Source organism: Rhinolophus sinicus, linkage group LG15 (assembly GCF_036562045.2).
Source record: "Rhinolophus sinicus isolate RSC01 linkage group LG15, ASM3656204v1, whole genome shotgun sequence".
NCBI classification, from domain to species: domain Eukaryota; kingdom Metazoa; phylum Chordata; class Mammalia; order Chiroptera; family Rhinolophidae; genus Rhinolophus; species Rhinolophus sinicus.
In genome coordinates, this window is record NC_133764.1 from 40401477 (window position 1) to 40425609 (window position 24133).

Consider the following 24133-nt stretch of genomic DNA (forward strand, 5'->3'; position numbering starts at 1 on the left):
TAGAGGCTATTTCAAGTAAGAAGGTCAAGAAGGGGCTCTCCGAGGAGAGAGGTCTGAGCAGGTCCCAGATGAAAGAGACACGCGGGTATCTGAAGGAAGAGTGAAAGACACTGCAGGAAAACCAAGTGCAGAGGTCCAGGGGCCTGAGAAGAGCGGGGTGCTCCGGGAACAACCAAAGGGCCGGTGTGGCTGAGGACGGGAAGCCTGGGGAGGCTGGGTCAGGAAGAACCGTGTCAGACGTACAAAGGCTATTCCAAGTGTCAGGAAGCCTTTGGAGGGTGCGAGTGGAGGAGACGTGCTCTCTGTTACATTTTAGGGTTTTTCTGGAGGCACAGTGAAGAATAGACATCGAGGAGGGGGCAGCAGGAGAAGCAAGGACACCCCTGAGGAGGCTGATGTGACTGAGGAGAGGAGAGACTGTGGTGGCAGTCAAGGACAAAGGGTGGCTGCATCCAGGAGAAACTGGAGGGAGAGTGGGTAGGATTGCCCGAAGTACTGGTGTGCTGGTTTTCATTCTGCTGACACACATCCTTCTACTCTCACTTTCCTGTTCTTTTCATACAGAATGGCCTCTGAGCTTTCTTCTTGTCTTGTAACCAAACATATTCCTTACACGCATACAGAAGGACAAGGCTATGTCTTCTTCGTGAGTCTCATAGTGCAGTCATGTTCGAGCGTTGCATGACGACAGACGTGACACTCTTTCGTGTACAGCCACCCTTCAAACTTCCCAGGCTTGCTCCTGCCTCAGGCACAGCACTCCGTGTTTCCCCACCCCCCTGTCCCCAGCCCCAGCAACCACCAATCTTCACTCTGTCTCTATGGCTTTGCCTATTCTGAATATTTTATATAAATGGAATCATACACCATGTGGACTTTTGTGACTGGCTACTCTCACTGAGCGTCCTGTTTTCAAGGGTCCTCCAAGTTGTATTGAGTGTCTGTGGCTGAGTAATATTCCACTGCATGGACCGACCACATTTGTTTAATCTGCTCTCCACGGATGGACCTCTGTGTTGTTTCACCCTCTGGCACTTGTGAATATGTGTGTCCAATCCTTGCGTGTGTCCCTGTTTTCAGTTACCTTGGGAGCCAGACATCTTACAGTGAGGCCACCGCCGATCACCACCCCCACCATCACTCATCCGCCTTTGCTTGCCTCTTAATTTACGGCCGTGTGAAGTAGCGTACATTTACCTCTGCTTGCTTTAGGACTCGCCTGTGCTAGAATGGAAGCTCCTCATGACTGGGGAGTGTCAGCTGCTCAAGAAGCAAGATAGTCTGTCTGCCACTGAACAAGCAGGGGCTGTCTTAAGCCCTAAAACGTGATTCCTCACATGATCCCATCATGACTGTGGTGTCACGGTGGGGCTCACAGCTCACCCAGCCCTGGGCTCCCAGCTCCCAGAGCAGCCGGGGACACCGCAGCAACAGCCCTGGTGTCCCAGCCAGGGTGGCCAGACAGGGGACCTGCGAACCTGTCCTAGTGGAGGATGAAGGAGGGGGAAAGGAGCCCCCTGCTGTCCCAGGTAAGCCAGCACTCTCGGGGTCTCCTGGGGCTTGGAGATGTCCCCAGCCCCAAGGCCCATGGGAGCTGCTAAGATGGGGGTATGGTTTACTAACCAAGCACTTAACCTCACCCAGCATCCTGTTCGGACTCTGAAATGTGACCCGGCCTTGCTCTTGTTTTTGACCCAGCACGACTGTGCGCGTGCCCCCAGGAAAGCACACGCCCAGGGGACGGCCACACAGGGCTGGTGGGCCTCCCTCATGTCCTCCCCTCCCCTCCCCCAGGCCCCTCAGCCTTCTCACGTCCACTGTTGCCCCCTTACTCACTGCCCCTATCGCTCAGTCCAGTGCCAGTCACTGGACAAGGGATCCAGGGTGGAGTCTCTGCCAATCTGGGGTGACCTCTGGCTCAGGGTGTAGGAGGCACTGAAAGCTCGTGTCCCTCCCAGGTGGCCATGGAGCTAGGAGATGACCCCCCCTCCCAGCCCAGACCCAGGCCTCCAGCAGACCCACAGCTGGCACCAGCAGTTGTCCTTCAGCTCCCACTGATTTTTTTGGGTCTGGAGGGCTGATAAATAGCCCCCCTCTTCTCTGCTCTGAGTCCAGAATCAATGCAGCATCATTCAGATCCAGACAGGTGGGGAGTGAAGTGACAGCTTCTTCCTGGTATCCTGGGTCAGAAGGGGACCAAGCCAGGGCACAGGGCCTTAGCTCCCTCATCCTTCCCCCAGTCACACTGCATCACTGGCAGAACTGGGTGCCTGTGGGTGGAGGGGCTGGGGTGCGGGGTGGGGGGACAGGCAGATCTGAAATTGAGATTGTCCATTAAGGCGCCAAGTAGAACAGCCTTAGCAGCTTCTCCAAACCTCACCGAGAAATGAGCCACTCCTCTGTGGGGGGACCAGCACCCCTCTGCTCCTCACCTTGGTACGGACAGGGTCCCCTGGGCTTGGCTGAATGTCCTGCTGGATGGCAAGGCAGTGCAACCCACAGAGCCCTGGTCTCCCAACCTGGCCCTCATTGCCGTGGGCCTAGCACAGTGTCTGCACTCAGTGGGGATGACCAAGTGGATCCTGGGACATCGAGGCCAGTTTCAAGGGGGGAGGCAGAAAGGGCAGTCACCTGAGCCAGCCCCTCTGCCTGGTGGGGCCCACCTCCTGGCCGGGGTGGAGAAGTCCCCGTGTGACCACATCATTCATCACATAGAGGCAGAGGGGAGCAGGGAGAGGTGTGCGTTTGCGAAGCACACATTCCTGCGGTCACCTTGTTAAATCTCCACCGTGGACTTGAACGGTGCAGTCATGCCATTGCAAAGGAGTTAGGACCCACACCATCCAGGACACGCCTGGAAGCTCCCATGTCCGTGCTGGCTGGGATTCTGAGCCCGCCACCCCCTCCACTGCCCAGCTTCCCTCCCCCTGCAGGCTCTGACCCCATACCATGGGGTCACACTGTTAAGAACCCCACCCTCCGGTGCCTCCTCCCTTTGCAGGACGCTGTGGGCCAGGAGCCACCCCTCTCCAAGAGCAGCCAACTCACTCCGTGCCACCTGGGTCCAGCGCTCCAGGAGAGATGGGCATGGAGGCCAGGCCTTGGGGGAGGCCAGGCCCCCTCCCTCCCCTGGGGAAGCAGCTGCGTCAAGTGCCTGACCTTTCTGTCCAACTTCGTCTTCTCTCTGCTTGGCCTGCTGGCCCTGGCCATCGGGCTCTGGGGCCTGGCCGTCAAGGGGTCTCTGGGGGATAGCTGGGGGGCCCCCCTGCCCGCAGACCCCATGCTGGGGCTGGTGCTGGGGGGGCTGGCAGTCAGTGCAGTGAGCCTGGCGGGCTGCCTGGGCGCCCTCTGTGAGAATGCCTGCCTGCTGCGCTGCTTTTCCGGGGGCCTCCTTGCCTTTCTGGTGCTGGAGGCCTTGGCGGGGGCCCTGGTGGTGGCGTTCTGGGGCCCGTTGCAGGACGGCCTGGAGCACGCCTTGCGCGTGGCCATCACCCACTACCAGGATGACCCCGACCTGCAGTTCCTCATGGACCAAGTGCAGCTCGGGCTGCAGTGCTGTGGGGCTGCCTCCTACCAGGATTGGCAGCAGAACCTGTGAGTCCTGCAGCCAACAGGGAGGAGGGTGGCCCCCGGCAACCACACACTCATGCACACACACCCACATGTATGCGCTCACATGTGTACACACTCCCACATGTACACGCTCAGGCCCAGCCAGGACCAGGTGGACATGCGGGGACCCTAACGGAGAGGCTCAGCCAACAGACTTAGAAAGTCACTTTTGGGGTTTTTTTAGGTAAGGACATCCTACAAAACATCTTAATGTCAAATGAAAATAGCTTTTAGGTTAATTCAGGAACTCTCCCTCCATTGTGTGTGTGTGTGTTGTATGTGTGTGTGTATTCAAGCATTGTGTTTAGGAATACAACGCGATATATTTTCCATTCTCCTCAAGAATAGCTGTTTTGTCACCTATCCCTCACGTGCTCTCCACGTGACCCCTACGACAGATGGGACATGCCCCTCCCCTGAGCCTTTCTGGGCGACAAGAGATGGAGTCACATGGGGACTCTTGAAAACTGACCATTTGTGCCAACAGTCACCGGAACGTGTTGGGCCCATTCCTGCACCAGGCACTCTCCAAACAGACACATGTTCTCGTTTGGTGGCTATGTGTGACCTTGGACTGGTGGCAGCCCTCTGTGGCGTCATGGCCACGTATCCTGCTGGCCTTCGAGATCCTGCCTTAGTGAGGCCCACTCTTCTGGGAGAGGAGACAGTGCCTGGGAGGGAGCGTGAAGGATAAACCTGGAGGTTTCAGGGCCCTGGACACATGTCGAAGGCCAAACGCACCTGGGACTGTGACGAGGGCACCACTGCCTCTCAGTCCTGGGAGCTCCTCCCAGTCTGCCACCTCTTGTCCCTGCCCAGTGCTGCTCCTCTATCCCTGCTAGACCCACTGACCACTACCGAGGCCCTGCCAGGCCTCAGCCCACCTTCTCCTGCTTTACTGGACGAGCTCACACGAACTCAGCAGAGTCTCCCCCCACCCTCATCAAATGCCTGTCTCTCCCTCCACCATCTCACTAAATACATCCCTTCCAGCCAAGAAGCTATTCCACCTGCCAGCACGTACAGAGGGCACCCACAGTGCCAGGATCAGTTATAGAAAGCTGGGTACCGTGTGTGTATGTGTGTGTGTGCACGTGTGGATTCAGGCCTCTGTGCGTGTACAGCATGCCTGTGCATTCATGACTGCATATGTGTGTTCGTGTGCCTATGCATGTGTGTGCCACGGAAGTGTGGGTAAGAGACGTCCGACGCTGCATCGGGTCCCAGAACAGCGCCCGTGCCCCCGCAGGTACTTTAACTGCAGCTCCCCGGGGATCCAGGCCTGCAGCCTCCCGGCCTCCTGCTGCATCGACCCCCGGGAAGATGGCGCCTCTATCAATGACCAGTGCGGCTCCGGGGCCCTGGGCCTGGATGAGGATGCAGCTCAGAGAGTCGTGCACCTGGAGGGCTGCGGCACCCCACTCCGCGAGTGGCTGCGCAGGAACATGCGGGCGGTGGGCGGCTTGGCGATCGCGGTGGTGGTAGTCCAGGGGGCGGAGCTCCTGCTGGCCACGCGGCTGGTGAGGGCCCTAACTGTCCGCAAGGGGGCGGCGGAGAGCTCCGGAGTGGGCGGAGCGGCGGCGCCTGTCCACCCAGGCCGTGGCCCCCGCGACCTGCCGGCCCCCAAGTCGGCCCCGGAATGACCGGAAGGTGAGACAAAAGTCAGGGGCACCGGGATGGGGTGTGGAGCCGCAGGCTTCCTCTCACTTCCCCTCCCAAGGAAGGTGTCAGAGTCCCGCGTGGGGCACTATGGTCATGCACCTCGGACACCTGGCCTCCTCCACCTGCTGTGCCTCGGGCCTCCAGCGTCCCCTTTCCCGAGGGCGGGGCTACCCAGCTCCTACCCAGTTCTGCTACTTCCCTGAGGCCCAGCCGCTGTCTGATTTCCCTCTTTCAGAGGCTTTTGCCCCCAGACCATCAGCTGGCACTGCCCCCTCACTTGCAAACCGCTGGGGTCTAACTGCAGGCTGACCCGCTGCCCACTGCCGGGCAGTGTCTGCCTCCCACAGAGGGTGCCTGGCTGGAAGGAGGGCTGGATGAAAATCCTGCTGCAGAAGCCCCAACTGCAACCCTTGCCTGTGAGGCCCCACCTAAGGGCCCAGCCTAAAAGACCCACCTGTGATGACGCCCACCTCCCACCTGGATGACCATGTGGGACACTGCCTCTGAGGCCAACCTCAGACCCTCACCTCCAACCACCTCCTACCTCCTTCTCAACCACCGAACGACCGCCTCGGAGCCCACGCCTGAGGCCCCTTGTCCTGACACCGGCCACCCGCCCTCTGAGGCCACCCCCCCCTTTCCTGTCCACTGTGGTGGTTGGGGTTGAGGCCCAGGCCTCTTTCCAGAAGGCTTTTTGGGGGAGTAAATTTTACTGATGAATCATTTGCACAGTAAGTCGCACTGATGTCACATGGACAGCATGCGGAAGTCTTACCTAGCTAAACACCTGTGGACCCCCCACCCAGTCAAGACCCTGCCATAGCAGGCGCCCTCGTCCCTTCCCCACAGTCACCTCTGTTGCAGCTTCATCCTCTTCCCTTAGGGTGGACTTTCTGGCTTTCACATAAATGGGGTCACAGAGGGCCCTTCCCGAGAATCACTGTCTGGTCACTGCACCTCACCCATGTGGAAATGAACTTGGCAGATTCTGGATGATTGCTGCAGCTGGGACAGTGTGGACAGGCCCCGGCCGCCCCCGCTGCCCTGTGTCTCTACCCACACACTCCTGCTGAGCCGCTTACACACTCGGGCTCCATCCCAATTCCCAACACACCCCAGATGGGTCAGTGGGGGCACATAATTTTATTGTGAAATGGGGTCAACAAATGAGGGCCATGTTGGAGAGGACAAGCTTCCCACAGGCGCGGTGGGTTTGGAAGGGCCCCCTCCCTCGCTGATGCCCCAGGACTCCTGCTACCCACCATGCTGACCCAAAGGCATGGCTGGGCACGGCTAGTGGGGGGAGCTTGTCCTCACTTCTGGACAGGAAGGACAGGGGGGCGGTGTGTGGGGGACACTCCTGGGAGGTCCTGCTGTGGCTTTTCAGGCACAGGAGGAGAGGGTCTGTGGGCAATATTTCCAGAAGTTAAGCAGGGCCTGGCCAGCCCCAAACGGGCATCCTGCAGGGACGTGGTGGGTGCCTGGTGCCTGAGGACCTGAGGTTGCCGACCTTCGAGGGTCTCCAGACAACCTGTGCGGTCTGGACACTGTGGGCGGGGCGGGCCTCCTCACAAGGATCATGAACAGGGGTGGGGTGGGCAGCAGAAGGGAGGGTCCTGGGACCGGCCCAGGTCTGGTGCTAGATGATGCCGTACTGGGCCAGCTCGTGCAGCTCCAGGTGGTTGAAGGCTTCCCATGGGCAGATGACCGTGATGTCTGCGGGAGAGGGGCCAGTGTGTCCAGGAGGATCCCATGGCCCCACCATCCCCTTGGGGCCCTGTTGTCCACACCCCAAGTGCTGAGAGTACAAGTCCTAGGTGAAGACTCTCCTCCCAGGACATTCTGCCCAGAGACAGTGAGTGAAGCAGGCCCAAGGGAGGGGATGGGAGATGTGCCTTGCTGCTGAGGAAAGGGGGACAGCAAGGGCTCCTCGTTGTCTTCCAGCCCCTCCCAGTACCTGGTGAACTCAGTGTGGGAACAACCCCACTTCAGGGGGAATGTGACACTAGATGTTGGAGAGAAAATGAAGGCCAGGCTGGGGGCGGCACCCTAGGTGAGCCTGGGAAAGCAGGTGGAGGCTGGGCCCCCACACACTGGTGGGTGGGTGAGTGGGGGAACCTGGGTGGACCCTAGTAGTCATCATACCTGTTCCCAGGCCTTCCATTCCAGGGATGTCGTCCCCAAACCTGCAAGGACAGAGGGGTCAGGGTGGCGGCCAAGAAGAGAGTGGAGTGGGGTGAGTGGGGGTATATTTGCTCTTTGAGTGCAGGTTCCTAAGAGTGTGGACTGTGAGTGTGCGCTGGGAGTATATGTGTGGGTGGTGAGTGTGCCTTGGGTGTGTGTGGGGGGGCGGTGAGTGTGCCCTGAGTGTGTATACGTGGGGCGGTGAATGTGCCCTGGGTGTGTGTGGGGGGCGGTGAGTGTGCCCTGAGTGTGTATATGTGGGGCGGTGAGTGTGCCCTGGGTGTGTGTGGGGGGGGCGGTGAGTGTGCCCTGGGTGTGTATACATGGGGCAGTGAGTGTGCCCTGGGTGTGTATACATGGGGCAGTGAGTGTGCCCTGGGTGTGTATACATGGGGCAGTGAGTGTGCCCTGGTTGTGTATGTGGGGCTGTGTGTGGCTGTGACTTAGTCTCTAGGTGGCAGTACTTTCCAGACTTTTTGGCAATAACAGCTGGAGAGTGACAGGAGCCTCTCAGGGTCCCCCCTGCCCTCCATGCTGGGAGATGGGGGGCCCTGATACAGGCCCTGCTCAGGCCCTCAGGAACTCTGTTAGGACGATGGGACCACCCTCAACCAGGAAAGGGTGCTGAGCTCCCCAGCCACACCTCCCTGCTGTGCAGCCTGGGGCTGGACCCTCCCACCCCCTCATAGAGGCAGCCTTTCCCCAGCTCTGCTTACCCTTGGACGCCTTTCTTGGGGGGCTTGCTCTTGAATTGCCTGGTTTGCCGCTGCTTAAATTTTGGGGGCCCTTTCCTGGGAGTGACGGGCCCCCCAGTCACCCTGGTGGCCGACCGGATCTCGGTTTTGGGTGGCTCCAGATTCATGGCCAGGCTGGCAGAGGCCCTGCAGCGACCTTTGGCTTCTGGACTCCCTCACGCTGTGGGCTGGGGCAGACCTGGGGAGGGCGTCTCAGTCAGACTTCCTACTGGTCTCAACCCACCAGAGCCGAGGAAACCCTGAATCCTGAGACCCAGACAGCAGCCCACTGCCATCTCTATGTGGGGCTCCACTGGGGCCAGGCAGGGGGATGAGAGTGCTGGGTGGCCCCCCAAGTGCACCCTTCCTCACGTGTCTCCCCTTCTGTGCTCCCCTCCCCAATCCTTGGGGCACTGGGTTGGGACACTGGGTCTCATTCATGGTGGCATTCCAGGCACCCAGCAGTGTCCATGGAGAATGACCCGAGAAATGGGAAAACAGGTTGCCTGGGCAGGGAAGCGGCCTGCTTTAGAGTGAGACGCTGAGCTGAGCTGTGCACCCTTCACCCCAGCAATGTCTTCCCTCTGCTGGGCCGCTCACTTGTGATTGGAGCCCGCTCTGGATGCCAACGTCACCTGCTGGTGTTTTTGTACCACTGCACAGGGTGAACTTCTCTCCTCTCCTCAAATGCTCTAAGCCCTGGTGACCTTGGCAAGGTCAAGGGCAGCTCAGCTTCCTCGAAGCCTATTAGCACCAGAGGGAGACTAATCCCTCAGGGCCACTGGGGCCCAGAAGACTCTGGGGCTAAGCACACGACACAGGCAGGAGCCATTGCCCCCTCACTGTACGTCCAAGGCACCATCTCTTGGGTTCCCTTTCTTGTGCTCCCCCAATCTGGTGGGATGAAGGGCCTTACTGCAGCCTTGGGCTGCCGATAGCTGCCTGCTAGAGCATCACGCCTGAGACTAACTGGGAGGTAAGGACAGGAGGTCTCACTGACAAGGAAGGCTTGGTGGTGGGTGCCAGGCACCTGAGATTGGGGTGGACCCCGCCATGCGCCATCCCTCCCTAAGGTTCAGCCTCTGTGCCAGGACCAGCACCAGAAGGGGTCCAAGGTGGACGGCAGCAGGCCTGGTGGTCCCGGCCGCTCAGACCCTGACGCCCACTCCTCACAGCCCAGCCGGACCCCTTCCCCAGTCCTGAGTCATGGGCCTACCGTGGGAAGCTCTGAGCCTTGATGGAGTGCCCGCTCTCAGATGTTTCCACGGAGACCACTGCCCGAGCTGCCTGCCCCAGCCCTGCCTATGGCTGGTGCCCACTCATGTTGACTGAGCGCGTGTGGCCTGAGGCTCCCAGACCATCACTGGACTTGGGGATAGGCTGCTCCACTGTTTGACTTGGGGGAGCAGAGGAGGCAATCAGCTGGGCGCCCTCTCTGAAGGAGAGGGTGGTAGGTGAACTCTTGTAGACTCCGGCCTCAGCATGGTGGTGAAAAGCCCACCAGCTTCCCACCCTCTGGGCAGATACCCACTAACACCCTTGGGTAAGTGGCCACCAGGAAAGGCAACCGGGGACAGTCAGTACTCACCAAGCACTGGGGCAGGTCTCAGGGGGCCCTGGGTGTCAGTGCCGGGCCTCTCTCACCAGGGCATCAGTTGGGCTTTTATCCTGCCCCTGTGTAAGCTGATTAGGACTGTCCCCCAACACTAATGAGATTGCCAGGGCCACTCAGGCGGGCACCACCGCCGAGGATCCCTGGGGATGGCAAAAGGGCTCAGGTGCAGTCAAGGGCCTGAGGAAAGGACGAGCCAGGGCCAGGGACGGGGCCAGGACAGGGAGGGAACGTGTGATCGTGAACAGCGAGAAGGGCAGGACTCTCTCCCGAACCTGCTCATCTTTGAAACGAAGATGAAACAGCAGCAGTGGCTCTCAAGCCTCCGCACCTCTCAGTCCTCTGACTTCTGAAGAACCAGCCTTCATGGCCCCTGCCCACTTCTTTGGCCTCACCTTTCATCCCACCCTTTCACAAGGGATTTGAGCTGACAAACAGGCCTCCCCTTGAATGTACTCTAAGCAGCCCCTTCCACCCCAGGGCCTTTGCACCTGCTGCTCCCCTTTCCTTAGGGACTTCCAAGTTCTGCTCCAGCATTGCTTCCTTAGGGATGACCAGGCTAGACCAGGATGCCTATCCCATAGACCTCATGGTAGCTGGACTTTCCTTCATCACACTTATCATGTAGTAAGTTTGGATAATTCTTTTAAAAAAAATTCCACCCCCCCACTTTCTTCCGCCTCCCCCCCCCACTCCGGTTCAAGCCGTTGTTTCTCAGTCTAGTTGTGTAGGACACAGCTCCCTGGCCCATGCTGGTGTTATGAGCCTTGCGCTCTCCCCGGCTGAGGCAGTAGGTTGTCAGTCGGCTGCTCACAGCAGCTCAAAGCAGCACACAGCAGCCCGTGGCAGCACACGGCAGGTCATGGCAGGTCACAGCAGCCCAGGTCCAGGGAGAGCTGTTGTTGTTCACAATCTTAGCTGTAGAGGGTGCAGCTCACTGGCCCACGTGGGGCTCGACCCGGCAGCGTTAGGAGCACGGCATTCCAACCACCTGAGCCACTGGGCCGGCCCTTAAAATTTTTCACTAAAGTATAGCTAACATACAATATCATATTAGTTTCAGGTGTACAACAGTGATTCAACATCTATATACCTTACAAAGGGATCACCACAGTAAGTCTAGTAACCATCTGTCGCCAAACTTATTACAATATTATTTGTCCTATGCTGTACATTAGATTCCCGTGACTTAATCTATAGCTGGCAGTTTGTACCTCTTATTCTCTATCACCTTTTTTACCTATCCCCCCACTTCCCTCCCCTCTGGCAACCATCAGTTTGTTGTCTGCATCTAAGAGTCTGTGTCTATTTTGCTTTGTGCGTTTGTTTTTTAAGTTCCACATGTAAATGAAATCATATGGTACGTCTTTCTCTGTCTACCTTATTTCACACAGCATAATACTTATAGGTCCATTCATGCTGTCAGAAATGGCGAGATTTCATTCTTTTTTATGGCTGAGTAATAGTCTATTATTACACGTGTCCCTCTTCTTTATCCATTCGTCTACTGATGGGCACTGAGGTTGCTTCCATATCTTGGCTATTGTAAATAACGCTGCAATGAACACAGGGGCGCATGTCTTTTCAAATCAGTGTTTTGGAGTTCTTCAGATAAATACCCAGGAGTGGAATTGCTGCGTCATAAGGTAGTTGTTTGTAACTTTTTGAGGAATCTCCACAGTTTCCCACAGAGGCTGCACCAATTTGCAGTCCCACCCACAGTATAGCCTCGTCAACATTTGCTGTTTGTTGATTTTTTGATGATGACCGTTCTGACAGGTGTGAGGTCGGAGAAGTCCTGTTAACCTGTCTTCCACACTAGAGTGGAATGGGGCACAGATTCCTACCAGGTCGCAGTGTCTAGCCCAGTGCCAGGTACGTCACAGATGGTCGGTAAGTACCTGTGGATTGAATGCAGACGAGACCTGCACCTGCAGACTAGTCTCAGCGAGTTTGGTGCTGACACTGAGCTGGCGTCATCGACCATATTTTACATCTAGAAGGGGGCCTGCCCCACTGCAAGGGGCAAGGCCAGTGGCTTCTCTTTGGGGATGTCACACTGCAAGGGGCTTCGCCCTGACTTGAATTCTAAAATAAGGCTGATTTCATAGGGTCCACCGGGTGGGATGTACGAGCATGTATACATGCATACACATGTGTAAAGCCACGGAAATATACACATACGCCTGTAGAAAACTTTTGTAAATCCACATTTTGGAGGAAAATACAGCAAACCTGTCCCCACATCTCTGAGATAAACTACCGCTGCGTGGTAGGCCCCTTGTAGCGGGGCCCCAGGCTGTACCGGGCTCTGCTTGCTGCCGTCCTGGGAAAATCTCTCTTCCTGGGCCATTTTCAAACCTGTACGAGCACAGGGTCGGAGTAGACGCCCTCTGAGATAGTGTGTAATAAGTGCGTGTTGCTATAACGTTTCTCTGAACCCGTCTAAACCCTGATGACACGTGTTAGCTGTGCGAGACGACGGCACGGACGAGCAGGTGACACGAGAGGCACGAGCGCACCATCAGGCTGTGCCGGCTGGTTTCCGCCTCTTGTGCACAGACCTCTGTGAGAGACACTGGCTTTACATTAATGGGAAGGCCTGTGTGTCAGCTCCAATCCTATGTGAAGGCGTTACAACCTCAGCTTTTCCCTTCAATGAGGACATAAAACTGGCATAACTTCGTTTAAGTCCTGCCCTGTCCAGGCCACTGGTATCAGAGTTTGGAATTGCTGAGGGGAGGGAGATGAGCTAGGAAAATTTCCATGGGTGAAGGGGAGCAGGAGATGGCCATGGGCAGCGAGGGCCCTAAGATAAAGTCCCAGCCACTGATGCTCCAGTGGCCGGGTCTGCAGCCCAGGACCAGCTGCTGCCGGGATGCTGGTTCTAGGGTTAATGGCTGAGAACTGCTGCTCCGTCCGCCCCGGCCAGCTGCCTGGGGAGCCATGGCCAAGTCGGCTGGAAAGACTGGTGGCTAAGCCGAGCTTAGGGCCCCGCAGGTGCTCTGCGGCCTTCTACCTGGCCAGTAAATGGGTGTCTCCCAAGGACCCCAGCAGCTGGGGACTGACTGCAGCTGGACAAATGGGGTACCTTCCGGGCTGTCTGGGGCCATTCGTGCGTGTCAGGGGCTCTGCAAATGGCACCTCCAAGGGATTAGTTGGTCCTGCCTCTGCTGCACTGCTAGTAACCACGGCTGACCTTCGGACAGGAATTCTGGGGTGCTGGGACACGGAAGGGGGCCCTGGGGTCACTGTCAGTTGGGTAGTCAAGGACATGGTCTTGTTTCACCCTCACAGGTTTGGTGATGGCTCTGGGTGTTCAGTGAACAGCTGATGACAAGTGCGCGTTCCTTTGACGAGGCTTCACAAGCCTCTCAGACAACACAGAAGCCTTCTGTCTCACCACCAGATAACTTATTTATTCTCAGGTAAAGTCAATAAATAATTCTTCGTCTACCCCCGCCACAAGCCCCATGAAGGGGCCACGTGCAGAGACGGCCGTGCGGCTTCCTGGGTAGGAGCTGGTGGGCTGGAGCCCGTCGGGGGAAGAGTCCCGCCAGGCGGGCTCAGCGTCCACCCCGCATGCGCAGCCGGATCTCCATCCTGAGGAAGGCCTTGAGGGTCTCGTCAGCCACATGCTCCTCCAGGGCGGCCAGGGCCCGCTCCCCGCCATCCTGGTAGTGCTGCAGCAGTGCCTCTGCGTACTCTGCCCACACGCAGTTGGGGCAGCCACTCAGGCAGCAGTTTGTGGGGGGCTGCAGCTCGGGTGGCAGAGGGTATGAGGGTTCTGAGGGGCCCCCACTGGGCAGGGAGGACTTGAGCTGCTGGGTGTCATCTGCACCTGTTTGGGAGCCCACCTCCACATGGTCCTTCCCGAAAGCTCTGCGGCCTTCATGCACTGGGGTCCGGCCATGATACCTGCGCAGAATGCTGCCACCTCCAGGAAGCCTTTGGCGCCAGTCCCAGCTGGAGAGTTGGCATGGCCCCTAAGAATGCAGATAAGCCTGTGAGTCTTTAGGAAGCTGGTAAGACCTCACCTACCCCCAGCTCCAAGGAAATTTCAGCCTCCTGTCACTGGCAGCAGGCTCCATGCCCTCAGCTTCCTCACTTCCTGTGTGACCTTAAACAAGTTCCTTCATCTCTAGACTCAGTTTCCCATCTGTAAAATGGATGTAATGGTGATTATGAGAAGGACGTGATTCATGAAAAGTGCTGGGTTCAGGGCCAGGCGCTAGGCATGCCTTCCAGCAGACGGTGGGGTTGGAGGAAGCTTGTCACCTCCAGCTCAGATGGTTCTGCCGTGTGTATGATGGAGCAGGGGTTGGAAGCCCGTGAGCGCCTGGCCACACAGCCACCTCTCCCTGTCCAACCAGAACAGCTGTGCTCTGCCCCTCTCACCGTCTGACTATTCGCATCACTCCGTTATCCCTGCTTCTCTCCATCACACGAGAAGCCCAGGCCTCCCAGGCCATCCCCTCAAAGGTCTGTGGGCAGCCCTCCCCACCTCCTTTAGCCCTAGGCGGGCCCCAGAGTCCCCTTTCCTGCTCTGTGTCCCAGGGCACTGAACACCGACTGACACAGCCCAAACTTTCCGTATTTATTTATCTAACTCCTGCGAGAAGCATCAGACCCTCGTTCACTGCGGCTTCCCCAAAGGGCTCACACACAGCAGGCGTTCAACAGATACTCCGGAACGAGTGAACGAGCTCAGAACGCGGCCGGTACTATCCCGGGGCTCCGCCCAGTGGCAGAATGACCCTTCTCAAAAACCGGGCGCAGTGCCTGGCGAGGGCAAGACGGACGGGAGGCGAGGTCCGCAGGCTGTCCCGCCCGCCCCCGGCGCGGTTGCTGCAGCCGCAGCCCCTGGAACTGGAGGCCGGGCGGGGGGTGCTTTTCGGTCCCCGCCGGCCCCGGCCTCCCGAGCGCAGCCCCGGCCCATGCCCCTGCCGGGTACTTACCGAGCAGCGGGCACCTGCGGCCACCGCCAGGGATCCCCGGGCCACGTTCCGTAGCAGCATCGCCCGCAGCTCGGCCCAGGGTGCCTGCGCGCTCCAGCCTCTGCCACCCGGGCCAATCCCGGCCCGGACTAGAGCGGCACCGTCCCCAGGAACGCGGGGCTGAGTGCAGGAAGCGGAAGTGGGTCGTGGGGAAGTGGGTCGTGGGGCGGGACCGTGCCGAGGGCAGAAGTGGCTTCTTCCGGGAGCCCCGGCGTGCAGATGGCGAGATCCGGGCGCCGAGCCGCGGCCTCCGCGCGGACGGCGGGGTCTGGAGGCCCCGGGCGGCCGCAGCAGCTTCAGGGGAAACAGCGCTCGGCGCCGTGGCCCAGGCCGCGCAGGTCGGTTGTCACCGTCCTGAAATCTGTGCCCGGGCCTGTCCCCCGGCCAGGCCCAGCGCCCTGCCCTACCCTGCCCTGGGCGCGCGGGAGGGAGTCTCCGGTGTGACGCTTTCCACTTCCAGGGGACCGCCTTTGCCGTCCTGGATGAGGTCGGAGCGATGGCCCACCCTGGGGCTGTCGGAGCGCCTCTCACGCCAGCGTCGTGCGAGAACCCGGTGCAGGGACAGCCTCCGGCGGCACCACAGCAGCCAGGGTGGTCTGCAAAGCTTTTTCCGGGCCCACCTTCGGTTTGTCTGATTCTGCTTATGTTGGACGTGGGATGCGTCTCACCCTGGTGTTCTCCTTCTTAGCAAAGAAAAGAAGAAAGTGAATTGCAAGCCCAAGAACCAGGATGAACAGGAAATCCCTTTCCGGCTCCGAGAGATTATGAGGAGCCGCCAGGAGATGAAAAACCCCATCAGTTACAAGCAAAGGAAGAAAGAGGGTAATGTGCGGGCCCATGTGGGTGGCAATAAAGCTTAAATGCCCAAATATTTAATGGCGTGTCAGTGACCTGAGGGAAGGTCAGTGTCGCCAGGGCCAAAGCAGAGGCTGGTGGCAGTGTGCTTTCAGCTGAGGCTTCAGAAGGCTCCTGGGCCTCGCGTAAGGAGTGTTGATTTCCCAAGAATAGTGGAGACCTTTTGGGGGGTGGTCAGTTCAGGTTTACTTTGAACAGGTCACTCTGTTAAAAGGGCGGGAGGGAGCGTGGACAAGGCAGGCCAGTGAGGCTCCTGCGAGTGTGAGAGGATGGTTCCTTGGACCAGAGTGTAGAAACGATGGTGGAGAGAAGTGGATGGTTTCTGGGGGTTAAGTTAAGGCCCCACCTGAGAAACACCCTTCCCACCCCTCCCCCTGGGCCGGATCGGTGTCCACCCGTCTGGCTCTGCCAGCGGTGACTGTCAGAAGTGTTTGTGTTTTGTGCGTATACGTATTTGTTTTCCCAAACGTAGGACTGCTTTTACAGCACTGCTGTTTGACAATTTTTTCTAAACCTTAGGCTTTTTGTTGGCGTCTCTATGGCTGCCAGAAGGATAGAGGAAGGGTGGGGAGGGCAGAGGCCGTGTGCTGGCCTGGGGAGATGGCACATTTGGAGCGTGCTCTATTGAAAGTGCTTTTTTTGTTTTGAAAGTGCTCTTTTGGGTTAAGTTATTTAAAAGATAGAAACTCACATTATATGGTAAAATCTAACAGTTCTGAAAGGTATGAAGTGAGGCGTAGCTTCCCTTCCTGTCTCTGAATCCTGCTCCCTCCCCCTGAAAGAAACCACTGTTCATCTTGTGTACCTTCCCAGGAGAAATACTACACGTAGTGACAAGCTATACCTTCGTCTACATGTTGTTTAGTCCTGGGTTTTCACTTACAGAAGACTTTCCAGATCTTTCCACATCCCTGTGCGTAGCTCCCCATGCTGCCTTCCATACCCCTGCAGTGAAGTCTCTGGATAACCATAGGGGAATCCATTCAACTGGTCACCTATTGATGGACATTTATGTTGTTTCCAGTTTCCTTTTTCAGTGGAGTTGCGTGACAGACATGTACCAGTGGGCTGTGGGGACCCACTCCTATGCGCCCCAAGCTGGGCGTCTTAGCTCCTCTTTAGCCAGTGGAGTTGGGCTGCTCCCTCTGGAGCCGGTCTTCCCTTCCTGCAGCCTTGGGAGGGGAAGTGAGCGTGGCGGCCAGCCTGGCACCACCCACTCCCTCCTGCCCCTCATGCCATATCTCCCTTTGTCCTCAGCCCAGGTGGCCTTCAGAAAGACGGAGAAGGAAGCAAAGGGAGAGGATCCAGACATTGCTGTCCCCAAGTTCAAGCAGAGGAAGTGGGAGTCTGATGGGGCCTATGTCCAGCGTATGGAGCAGGAGGCCCAGCACGTGCTGTTTCTCAGCAAGAATCAGGCTGACCGGCAGCCCGAGGCACAGGCGGCTCCCAAGGAGAAGTCGGAGGGGAAGAAGGCGTGAGTGGGGGCTGAGGCCTGGGGGAGGCAGGGCTGCAGGTCCCGTGATTGTCTCTGCAGTGGCAGCGTTTTGTTGCCAGGGGCACCCCCACCCTGCTCCAAGATTCAGGGAAAGCCCGGAAAGAAGTTACAAACCCTGGTCAGCAGACGACTGTTTTTCTTTACGTCTGAACTTCTTAACCTCAGAGGTTCAGGGAGGCTCTGACCCATGGAACTCTGAGAGCCTGGCTTTGTCTTTGCATCTCTCTGGGTCTATGAGCCAGAGGAGGTCAGGGCAGCCGTCCAACCCAGGCTGGTTGCTCTAGGCAAGTGGAGAAAAGATGAGGCTCAGTGTCCCCCGAGGAGGGCCTGCTGGCCACGAGACCATGCCAGCCGCTGTGGAAATCAGGACTGGGGCTGGGAGATCTGGGTGAGGCTGACACGGAGTTTTGGGGTTTCCCCTCCTCTGGTCGGCAGACGCCACCTTGTCTCCCTGGACCTGGACTGTGTCACGTTTCATGTCCGGAGGAGGTTCGAGGGGCTTTAGCTGTGTCATTTGCATAAGTCCTGTGACCCCTGATGCTGGCTTCGGGCTTGCTCAGATCCTTGTAGGTTTCCTGAGGGTGGCAGCCAGCACCGGGACGGAGCCTACCTCTGCCCTTGGCTCTGGAGAAATCTGGGAAGGAAGTTGTGTGTCACCGTCCTGAGCCTGTGGTGGGGGCTGGGGATCTGCTTTAATAAACAAGGGCTCTTTGAGGTGTGTTTCTGCCTTAACCACAACTCTTGAGATGAACCAACCCAAGCTTTCATGAGAAGTTTCTCTAAAAGCCATGAAAGTCAGATTGTTTTCAGCTCTGTGCAGTTTTCTGGTGTCTGAATTCTTCCCATACTTGTCATATCAGCCAGTGAAGATTATGTTACAGAAAACCGCCCTCAGATACTGTCAAACCCACAGTGAGCGCCCAAACTTTACATCGTTAAACATTATGATTCCAGTCATTAAGGGGCCGTGTCATGTGCAGCGGCACAGTTGACTGTTGGGGAAGAAGATTCTTCAGGGTGGGGCCGTCCTCTGCAGGGGGGTGAGCAGCATCCCTGGCTTCCCCCATGAGGTGCCAGGAGCACCCCCCCCCCACTGTGACAAGTTGAAATGTCTGCAGATGTTGTCAATTGTGCCCCGGGGCCCAGTCACACCCGCTGAGAACCACTGACTTGGAACTTGGGGGGAGGGGGCGCCGGTGGCAGGAATGGGGACTTGGAGGCAGCCGGCTGGGCTCTGCCGCGGGTATCCCTCCAGGGCAGAGTGACTGCTGTCACCCTAAGTCCAGTGGAATGAGACCTGGGGATCCCAGTGGCATTGTTTTCTCCCCAGGTTCCAGAGGCGGCGACTGGACAAAGTCCGGCAGAGAAGAGAGGAAAAGGCAGCGGAGAGGCTGGAGCAGGAGCTGCTCCAAGGTCCTCTTCCTGAGGCCACCCCATCAGCCCTGGGTGCGACCCACAGGGGCAGACAGCGGGCCTCAGTCGTGTTCCTTTGCCCTTCCAGACACGGTGAAGTTTGGCGAGGTCGCCCTGCAGCCCCCTGAGCTGACCGCCAAGCCCAGGATGAGCATGAGCAGGGACCAGGTAAGCGGGGGCGGAGGGCTTGCCCTGGGTCCCCGATGAGCGCGCGTCTCATTGGGCTCGCAGCTATGGGATCGACCTAGGCGGTTATCTCCTCTCCCTGAATCTGTGCCATACCTTCGTCCCCGGTCCTTAGCCTGGCAAGAAACCACTGATGCTGCGGATGCTCCTGAGCCCTGGCGGTGTGTCCCAGCCCTCGGCCACCTCGCTGGCCCGGCAGCGGATCGTGGCGGAGGAGAGGGAGCGGGCTGTGCAGGCGTACAGGGCACTGAAGAAGCTGCGGCAGTGCCAGGGGCCTCGGTCAGCCCGCCACCCTCCCGGGAAAGAGCCACAGACGCGTCTGTGATGGCGAGGGACCAGGGCTGCCCACTGGGTTGGGGGAGCGGGCAGGTGGCCTGCAGACCAAAGTCTGTTCCCTGGACACACCCTGGGACCCCAGGGCCTCGTGCACCAGCTCCCAGGTGTAGCTCCAGGTCTTGGCTCTCGTTCTTTCCCTCCCTAAAAACTGCTCTTTCATGAGTGACCACCCGCTGGGCCCTGTCACCTGTCCCGAGTCCCCATAGGTGGGGCCAGAGTCCCCATAGGTGGGGCCAGCGCCTGGACAGCCACCGTTGTTCCTGTGAGCCTAGCACCGCCCACATCTTTGTTCTAAACACAGGTCGAGGCTGAGACACAACCTGGGCCAATCCCGTAATTCTGTCCCCAGATGCCAATTAACTGTAGATAGCGCCAACTTAGGTCAACTAAACCCATCACAAGCCCCCCTGGGTTCAAGAGCAGGACAGCTGGAAGCATGCGCCAGGCAGCAGGTGGGGGGGTGGGGGGTGGGGGGCGGGCAGCACCTAGACCACCTAGACCTGCTCACGGAGCCTCTGCTAACCGTCCTGAGGCAGGTGCAGCCCACCCAAGCTTTGGTCCAGGTACGGAGACTGACGATGCCAGCCACACCGCGGGCACAAGTATCAGGAAGCATTTCTCACAGGGGACCCATCTTGGGAGGAGAGCTACCTTAGCAGTTGTCACTGTCACCTCTAGTGGCAAATAAGGTCTCTACGCGATTTTAACAGTGCAGTACAATAAATTTCAGGTTGGTTTTTGTTTTACTTTTGGGGGGTTCTCTCGTAGTTTAAGTTGCCCCATGTTTAACGAGGGGGGAGACCTTGTGTCTTTGGACACTAATCGGAGTCAGGTTCCCAGCTCGGACCCAGACTGAGAAAAGGAGTCAGTGGCTTCTGTAAGGGAGGGACCCTGGTTCCTTCTGGTGGGGTGTGGTATTTAGAAAGCAAGATCTGAGTTAAGAAATGCTCCTCAATGCTGGGATGTGATCGTTTCTATACCATTTCAGCAGACAGGCTGTTGTATGAATCAAAAAACACGTAACTTTAAAGTTCTGAGTTTATATTTGCTATTAAAATGTAATATTACAGGAGTTTTTGTTTGCATCTTTTCCACTGAAAGTGTTTCATAAATACTCACTTTTCCTACAAATTCCATAAAACAACTCTAATGCCAAGTGCTACACTAGACGTATACACTGACACTTAAAATGTTAGTTCTTTTTGTTCCTGTCCAACTGAAGACAGGCCAACTGTGTTTAAATGTCACCTTAAGAGGTTTTCTCTGGTTATCATTCTAACTTGATAGACAGTTAAGATTGCTTGTCAGGCTTTTATTTTTCCTTTGTTTTGGAATATGTAAAACATGGTTTACGTAATTCAGAAGCTCCCAGTAAAGAAGGGGGCCTTCCTGCCTGCTGGCTCAAAGGGCAGGTCCCAGGGCTCGGGCCTAGTGCTAAACGCTTTCCTGGGATTCCTACACCCTCAGCTGAAGAACTGATGAGTTACAGCTTCAGAGATCCTAACACTTCATGTTTCTCTCCAGGCTTTGCTCAGAGGGTATCCCCTGAAATTGGGGATGTCAGCAAGCCCTTTGGGGTGATCGCCCATGTCTAGGGCTGTTCAGTGGCATAAGTGGAGATGATTCACTGGGCATGTCTGAGAAGGTGGCACTCAGCGGTGGCACAGGCTGTGCACCACAAAGAGCCAGCATCAAACCTTCCCAAAGGCACGCCATAAGAAGTGACACCATCTGAGCCCGTCGCCCTGCGGGATATACAGAAATTTTCTTCCAGGACATCGTTTACAACCCCCCACATGAACAAATGTTCCCCCACCCAGCAAAGTGGCCGAATGGTAACTACGCAGAGCCTAAGACCCAGGCCTGCTGCTCCAGACGGGAGGCAGCATATGCCCCAGGGGCCTAAATTGAAAGCAGAGACAGAGAAAGCTATTCAGAGAGAACTCACGACCACACTCCTGATCAGGGTATTTTCTGTTTGAATTGGGGAATATCAGGGAACAGTGTGTTTTTCCAGGACCAATCAGCTCCAAGTCCAGTCACCGTTTTCAATCTTTAGTTGCAGGAGGCGCAGCCCACCATCCCATGTGGGAATTGAACCGGCAACCTTGTTAAGATCTCGTGCTCTCAACAACTGAGCCATCCGGTCACCCAGGATCGGGGTTTCTTAACCAAATATAGTGAGTTGAATAGTGGCCCCAAAACCATGTCTAAGACATAACCCTCGGAACATGCAAATGTGACCTTGTTTGGAGAAAGGGTCTTCGCTGATGTAATTATATACCTCAGGATGAGATCATCCTGGATTTAAGTGGGCCTTAAGTCCAATGACAGGTGTCATTATAAAAAGTTGTACCAGCCACAAGTCAAAGAGACCAGGAATTACCCACAGCCACTAAAAGCTGGAAGAGAGGCAAAGAATGGATTCTCTCAGAGCCTCCAGAAGGAACCAACCCCGCTGAAACCTTGATTTTAGGCCTCGGGCCTAAAGAACTGTGCTTATAAATGTGTTGTTTTAAGCCAGTTTGTAGTGACTTGTTAAGCGGGCCATAGGACACATCCACCCACCAACAGGTGTTCTGCAAGCTCCATCGGCTGAAATGGACGGGGCGGATGCGGGACACCGGCCAACCGTGGCATTGAGGGCCTGGCGACGAGCTCCATCAGGGCCCTTGCTACCTGAGGGAACCCTAACCCTCCAAGCTTCCCTGGGTGCTCAGGAAGACCGGAGGTCTGGCAGGCCTGTCATGCTCTCCCAGCGCTGGGACAGTCTCTTCATTCAGAGGTCAGCTGTTTTTGCAAGCTGGGTGCCTCAGTTTACCCGTCACTGCAACTCTGCACAGGAGCCCACCTTGCAGGTTTACAACAGTCACCCTGTCTTTACAAGAACAAACCGCTGGAGGCCAAGCGGTGTCATCCTCTGCCTCCCGCCACTGAGCTGCCCAGCCATGTTCTCAACCCAGAAGTCAACTGCTGGTTCTGTGCGTGTCCTGGAGCCAGCGCAGCACCCCTGTCAGGCCAGTGCCTTTCCGGGCACTGATTTCTGCTATGGTGATGTTTTGCTTGGCACAAGCAATGATGTCTGGGAGCCTGATTAACGATTTCATCTCCTCTATGGTCATGTAACAGGGCAGGTCACTGGGGTGAAAGAAGAGCCTTGTCACAGTGGGCTGCACAAGCCACCCGCAGCCCTGATGCAGCCCCTCCCTAAGGAGCCACCCCCTTGGCTCCACTCCAAGGGAGCTCCTCCCAGGGCACCCTGTCCTCCCTCTGGGCTCACGGAGCCATACGTTTTATTGAAGAGTATCAGGACTGACGCTTCTGCAAGTGGATCCGCAGAAAGGAGGCCCAGGAGCTGCACACAGGACGCAGAGAGCTGGGTGGGGTTGGAGGCATCCATCATGAACTGGGGAGAAGAGAAAAAGTGTAGGGCTGCTCTGTGACGCAGACGGCGCCTGCCAAATCTCCTCCCCTGGGCATCACAGACTTGGCTCAGGAACTGCCAAGTGACTTTGAAATAAAGGGCTTTGGGGACAGGCAGAAGCAGAAAACAAGGTGTATGAGAGTGACCAAGTGTCACCTGCTTCCACCTATATGTAAGTCTCTCCTCGTGTGGCCATCAGTTCTCCCAGGAAGGGTCCTGGAATTTGGGGCACAGGCCCTGTTAGGATGGGGCAAACCCAAGAGATGCGGAGTTCAAGCATAAACAAAACATCCAGGGCAACAAGGCAGAGTGGGCAGGTGTCAGGCAGGTACCTGCAGCGCACCTATACTGCCCTCAGCAGGCCTTCTGTGAGCCTTGGTATTAGCTTGGGAGCGCGAGGGGTCAGGCTGGGTGTCCAGAAGGAAGCAACCGGCGTGGGCCATGTTTCCTTGACTGGCATAGCCGCCCAAGAACCCAAACTCCATCCTACACAAAGTAAGCTTGGGGACTGGACAATAATGAAGTGGGGACAAACTTCCCTAAAAGTTCAAAGGTATGACCCACCAGGAGAGAACGACAGTTTCCGTAGTAACTGGACCAGATGGGGCCCAGGCACCCCCCCAGCTCCCGGATGGTGATCTTTCTGTGGGCCACGATGTCAGTAAGGTTGGTGCCCACCTGTGGGAAAACACAATGCAGAGACCACCACACGTTCCCACTGGGAGCGCTTTACACTGTTACCTAAACCCCAACAGGCCCTTTTTTCAGGGTCTTAGACCCCAAAGCAGAACCCAATAATGAATGGGGCTAAAAACGCTTCTAGGGGTTCAGGGCCCTAACGCTCAGCTAAGGCTGGCTATGGCCATCAGTAGGACTCTCCCTGTGGGGCCACCAGCGACAGCAGTGGGGGTGACTCGGGGTCCACCGCCATGCACCCACCTCCATCGCAGCTGTGTCCCAGTGGGACCAACGGCTTCCCGTGACACCCTGCTCGCTCCCCCAGGGTTGCATTTAACTAGTGGACTGGCGGAATTCCAGTTTCCATTAAAAGAACCCAAAGCACTTTGCAAACCGCAAGGGGTACCATTTCTACTAAACCCGCGGGAGAACGGAAGCCTACCGTAGGCCGCGTCGCGGGCGGATCGCCCAGGTCGCCCTTCCCATCCTGAGAGCTCAGCTGTGCGGGGCAGTCAAGGACGCCGAGCGGAGCAGAAGAAAGCGGGCGGCGGCCGGACCCCGCCCCGGGCCTCCCCCGACAGCCCCAGGGCCCCTCTCCAGCCCCCAGAGCGACCCCTACCCCCCCCCGCCCTTGGGCGCCCTGCGTCCCCTTGTCCGGGTCACACCAGGAGCACCCCCCCAACCGCGTCCCAGGCCCCCGGCCCCCCTCGCCCAGCACTGAAAGATAGTCTGCAGTCGTTTCACCAAAAGCGTCTTCCCCACGCCCGCGGCTCCAAGCAGTAGACACATTCCGAACCCTGCGGGACTCCGCCCCCGTGGCTCAGCACCGCCGTGACGCAAGGCCCGCCCTCCGCCCGGCTCTCATTGGATAAACCTCGTCTCCGGGATGCTCATTGGTCACGGTTCAACCGGAGCACATAGTTTGGGGCGAGCGGAAAGGCCCAC

The 24133-nt window shown here is 57.4% G+C and overlaps 5 protein-coding genes across 10 annotated transcripts; 2 read left to right on the forward strand and 3 right to left on the reverse strand.

The window, feature by feature from the left end:
- Positions 1 to 1347: 1347 nt before the first annotated feature.
- On the forward strand, positions 1348 to 13232 carry TSPAN10 (tetraspanin 10). 6 transcript variants are annotated; one of them, XM_074320327.1, is made up of 5 exons: positions 1348 to 1529; positions 3002 to 3150; positions 3458 to 3796; positions 4862 to 5262; positions 13102 to 13232. In XM_074320327.1, the coding sequence occupies exons 1-4, from the start codon at positions 1494 to 1496 to the stop codon at positions 5253 to 5255; spliced, it is 918 nt and encodes a 305-aa protein (XP_074176428.1). In that variant the 5' UTR covers positions 1348 to 1493; the 3' UTR covers positions 5256 to 5262; positions 13102 to 13232. The 6 variants fall into 6 exon arrangements, with proteins under 6 accessions (XP_074176428.1, XP_019591241.2, XP_019591242.2 ...); XM_019735682.2 differs by having other exon boundaries at positions 3002 to 3594; XM_019735683.2 differs by lacking the exon at positions 13102 to 13232 and adding an exon at positions 5510 to 5997 and having other exon boundaries at positions 3002 to 3594.
- On the reverse strand, positions 6413 to 9883 carry PDE6G (phosphodiesterase 6G). Its single transcript, XM_074319661.1, has 4 exons — positions 9781 to 9883; positions 8175 to 8391; positions 7420 to 7460; positions 6413 to 6990 (listed from the first exon to the last, which is right to left on the reverse strand). Exons 2-4 carry the CDS (start codon positions 8318 to 8320, stop codon positions 6914 to 6916), a joined length of 264 nt encoding a protein of 87 aa, XP_074175762.1. The 5' UTR covers positions 8321 to 8391; positions 9781 to 9883; the 3' UTR covers positions 6413 to 6913.
- OXLD1 (oxidoreductase like domain containing 1) lies at positions 13197 to 14970 on the reverse strand. The gene is made up of 2 exons (XM_019735686.2): positions 14763 to 14970; positions 13197 to 13790 (listed from the first exon to the last, which is right to left on the reverse strand). Exons 1-2 carry the CDS (start codon positions 14820 to 14822, stop codon positions 13371 to 13373), a joined length of 480 nt encoding a protein of 159 aa, XP_019591245.2. The 5' UTR covers positions 14823 to 14970; the 3' UTR covers positions 13197 to 13370.
- CCDC137 (coiled-coil domain containing 137) lies at positions 14970 to 20158 on the forward strand. The gene is made up of 6 exons (XM_019735685.2): positions 14970 to 15139; positions 15490 to 15623; positions 16914 to 17130; positions 18482 to 18564; positions 18653 to 18732; positions 18866 to 20158. The coding sequence occupies exons 1-6, from the start codon at positions 15021 to 15023 to the stop codon at positions 19073 to 19075; spliced, it is 843 nt and encodes a 280-aa protein (XP_019591244.1). The 5' UTR covers positions 14970 to 15020; the 3' UTR covers positions 19076 to 20158.
- On the reverse strand, positions 20111 to 23992 carry ARL16 (ARF like GTPase 16). Its single transcript, XM_074320329.1, has 5 exons — positions 23917 to 23992; positions 23631 to 23689; positions 23075 to 23188; positions 22377 to 22492; positions 20111 to 22224 (listed from the first exon to the last, which is right to left on the reverse strand). The coding sequence occupies exons 1-5, from the start codon at positions 23975 to 23977 to the stop codon at positions 22053 to 22055; spliced, it is 522 nt and encodes a 173-aa protein (XP_074176430.1). The 5' UTR covers positions 23978 to 23992; the 3' UTR covers positions 20111 to 22052.
- Between the last annotated feature and the right edge of the window lie 141 nt (positions 23993 to 24133).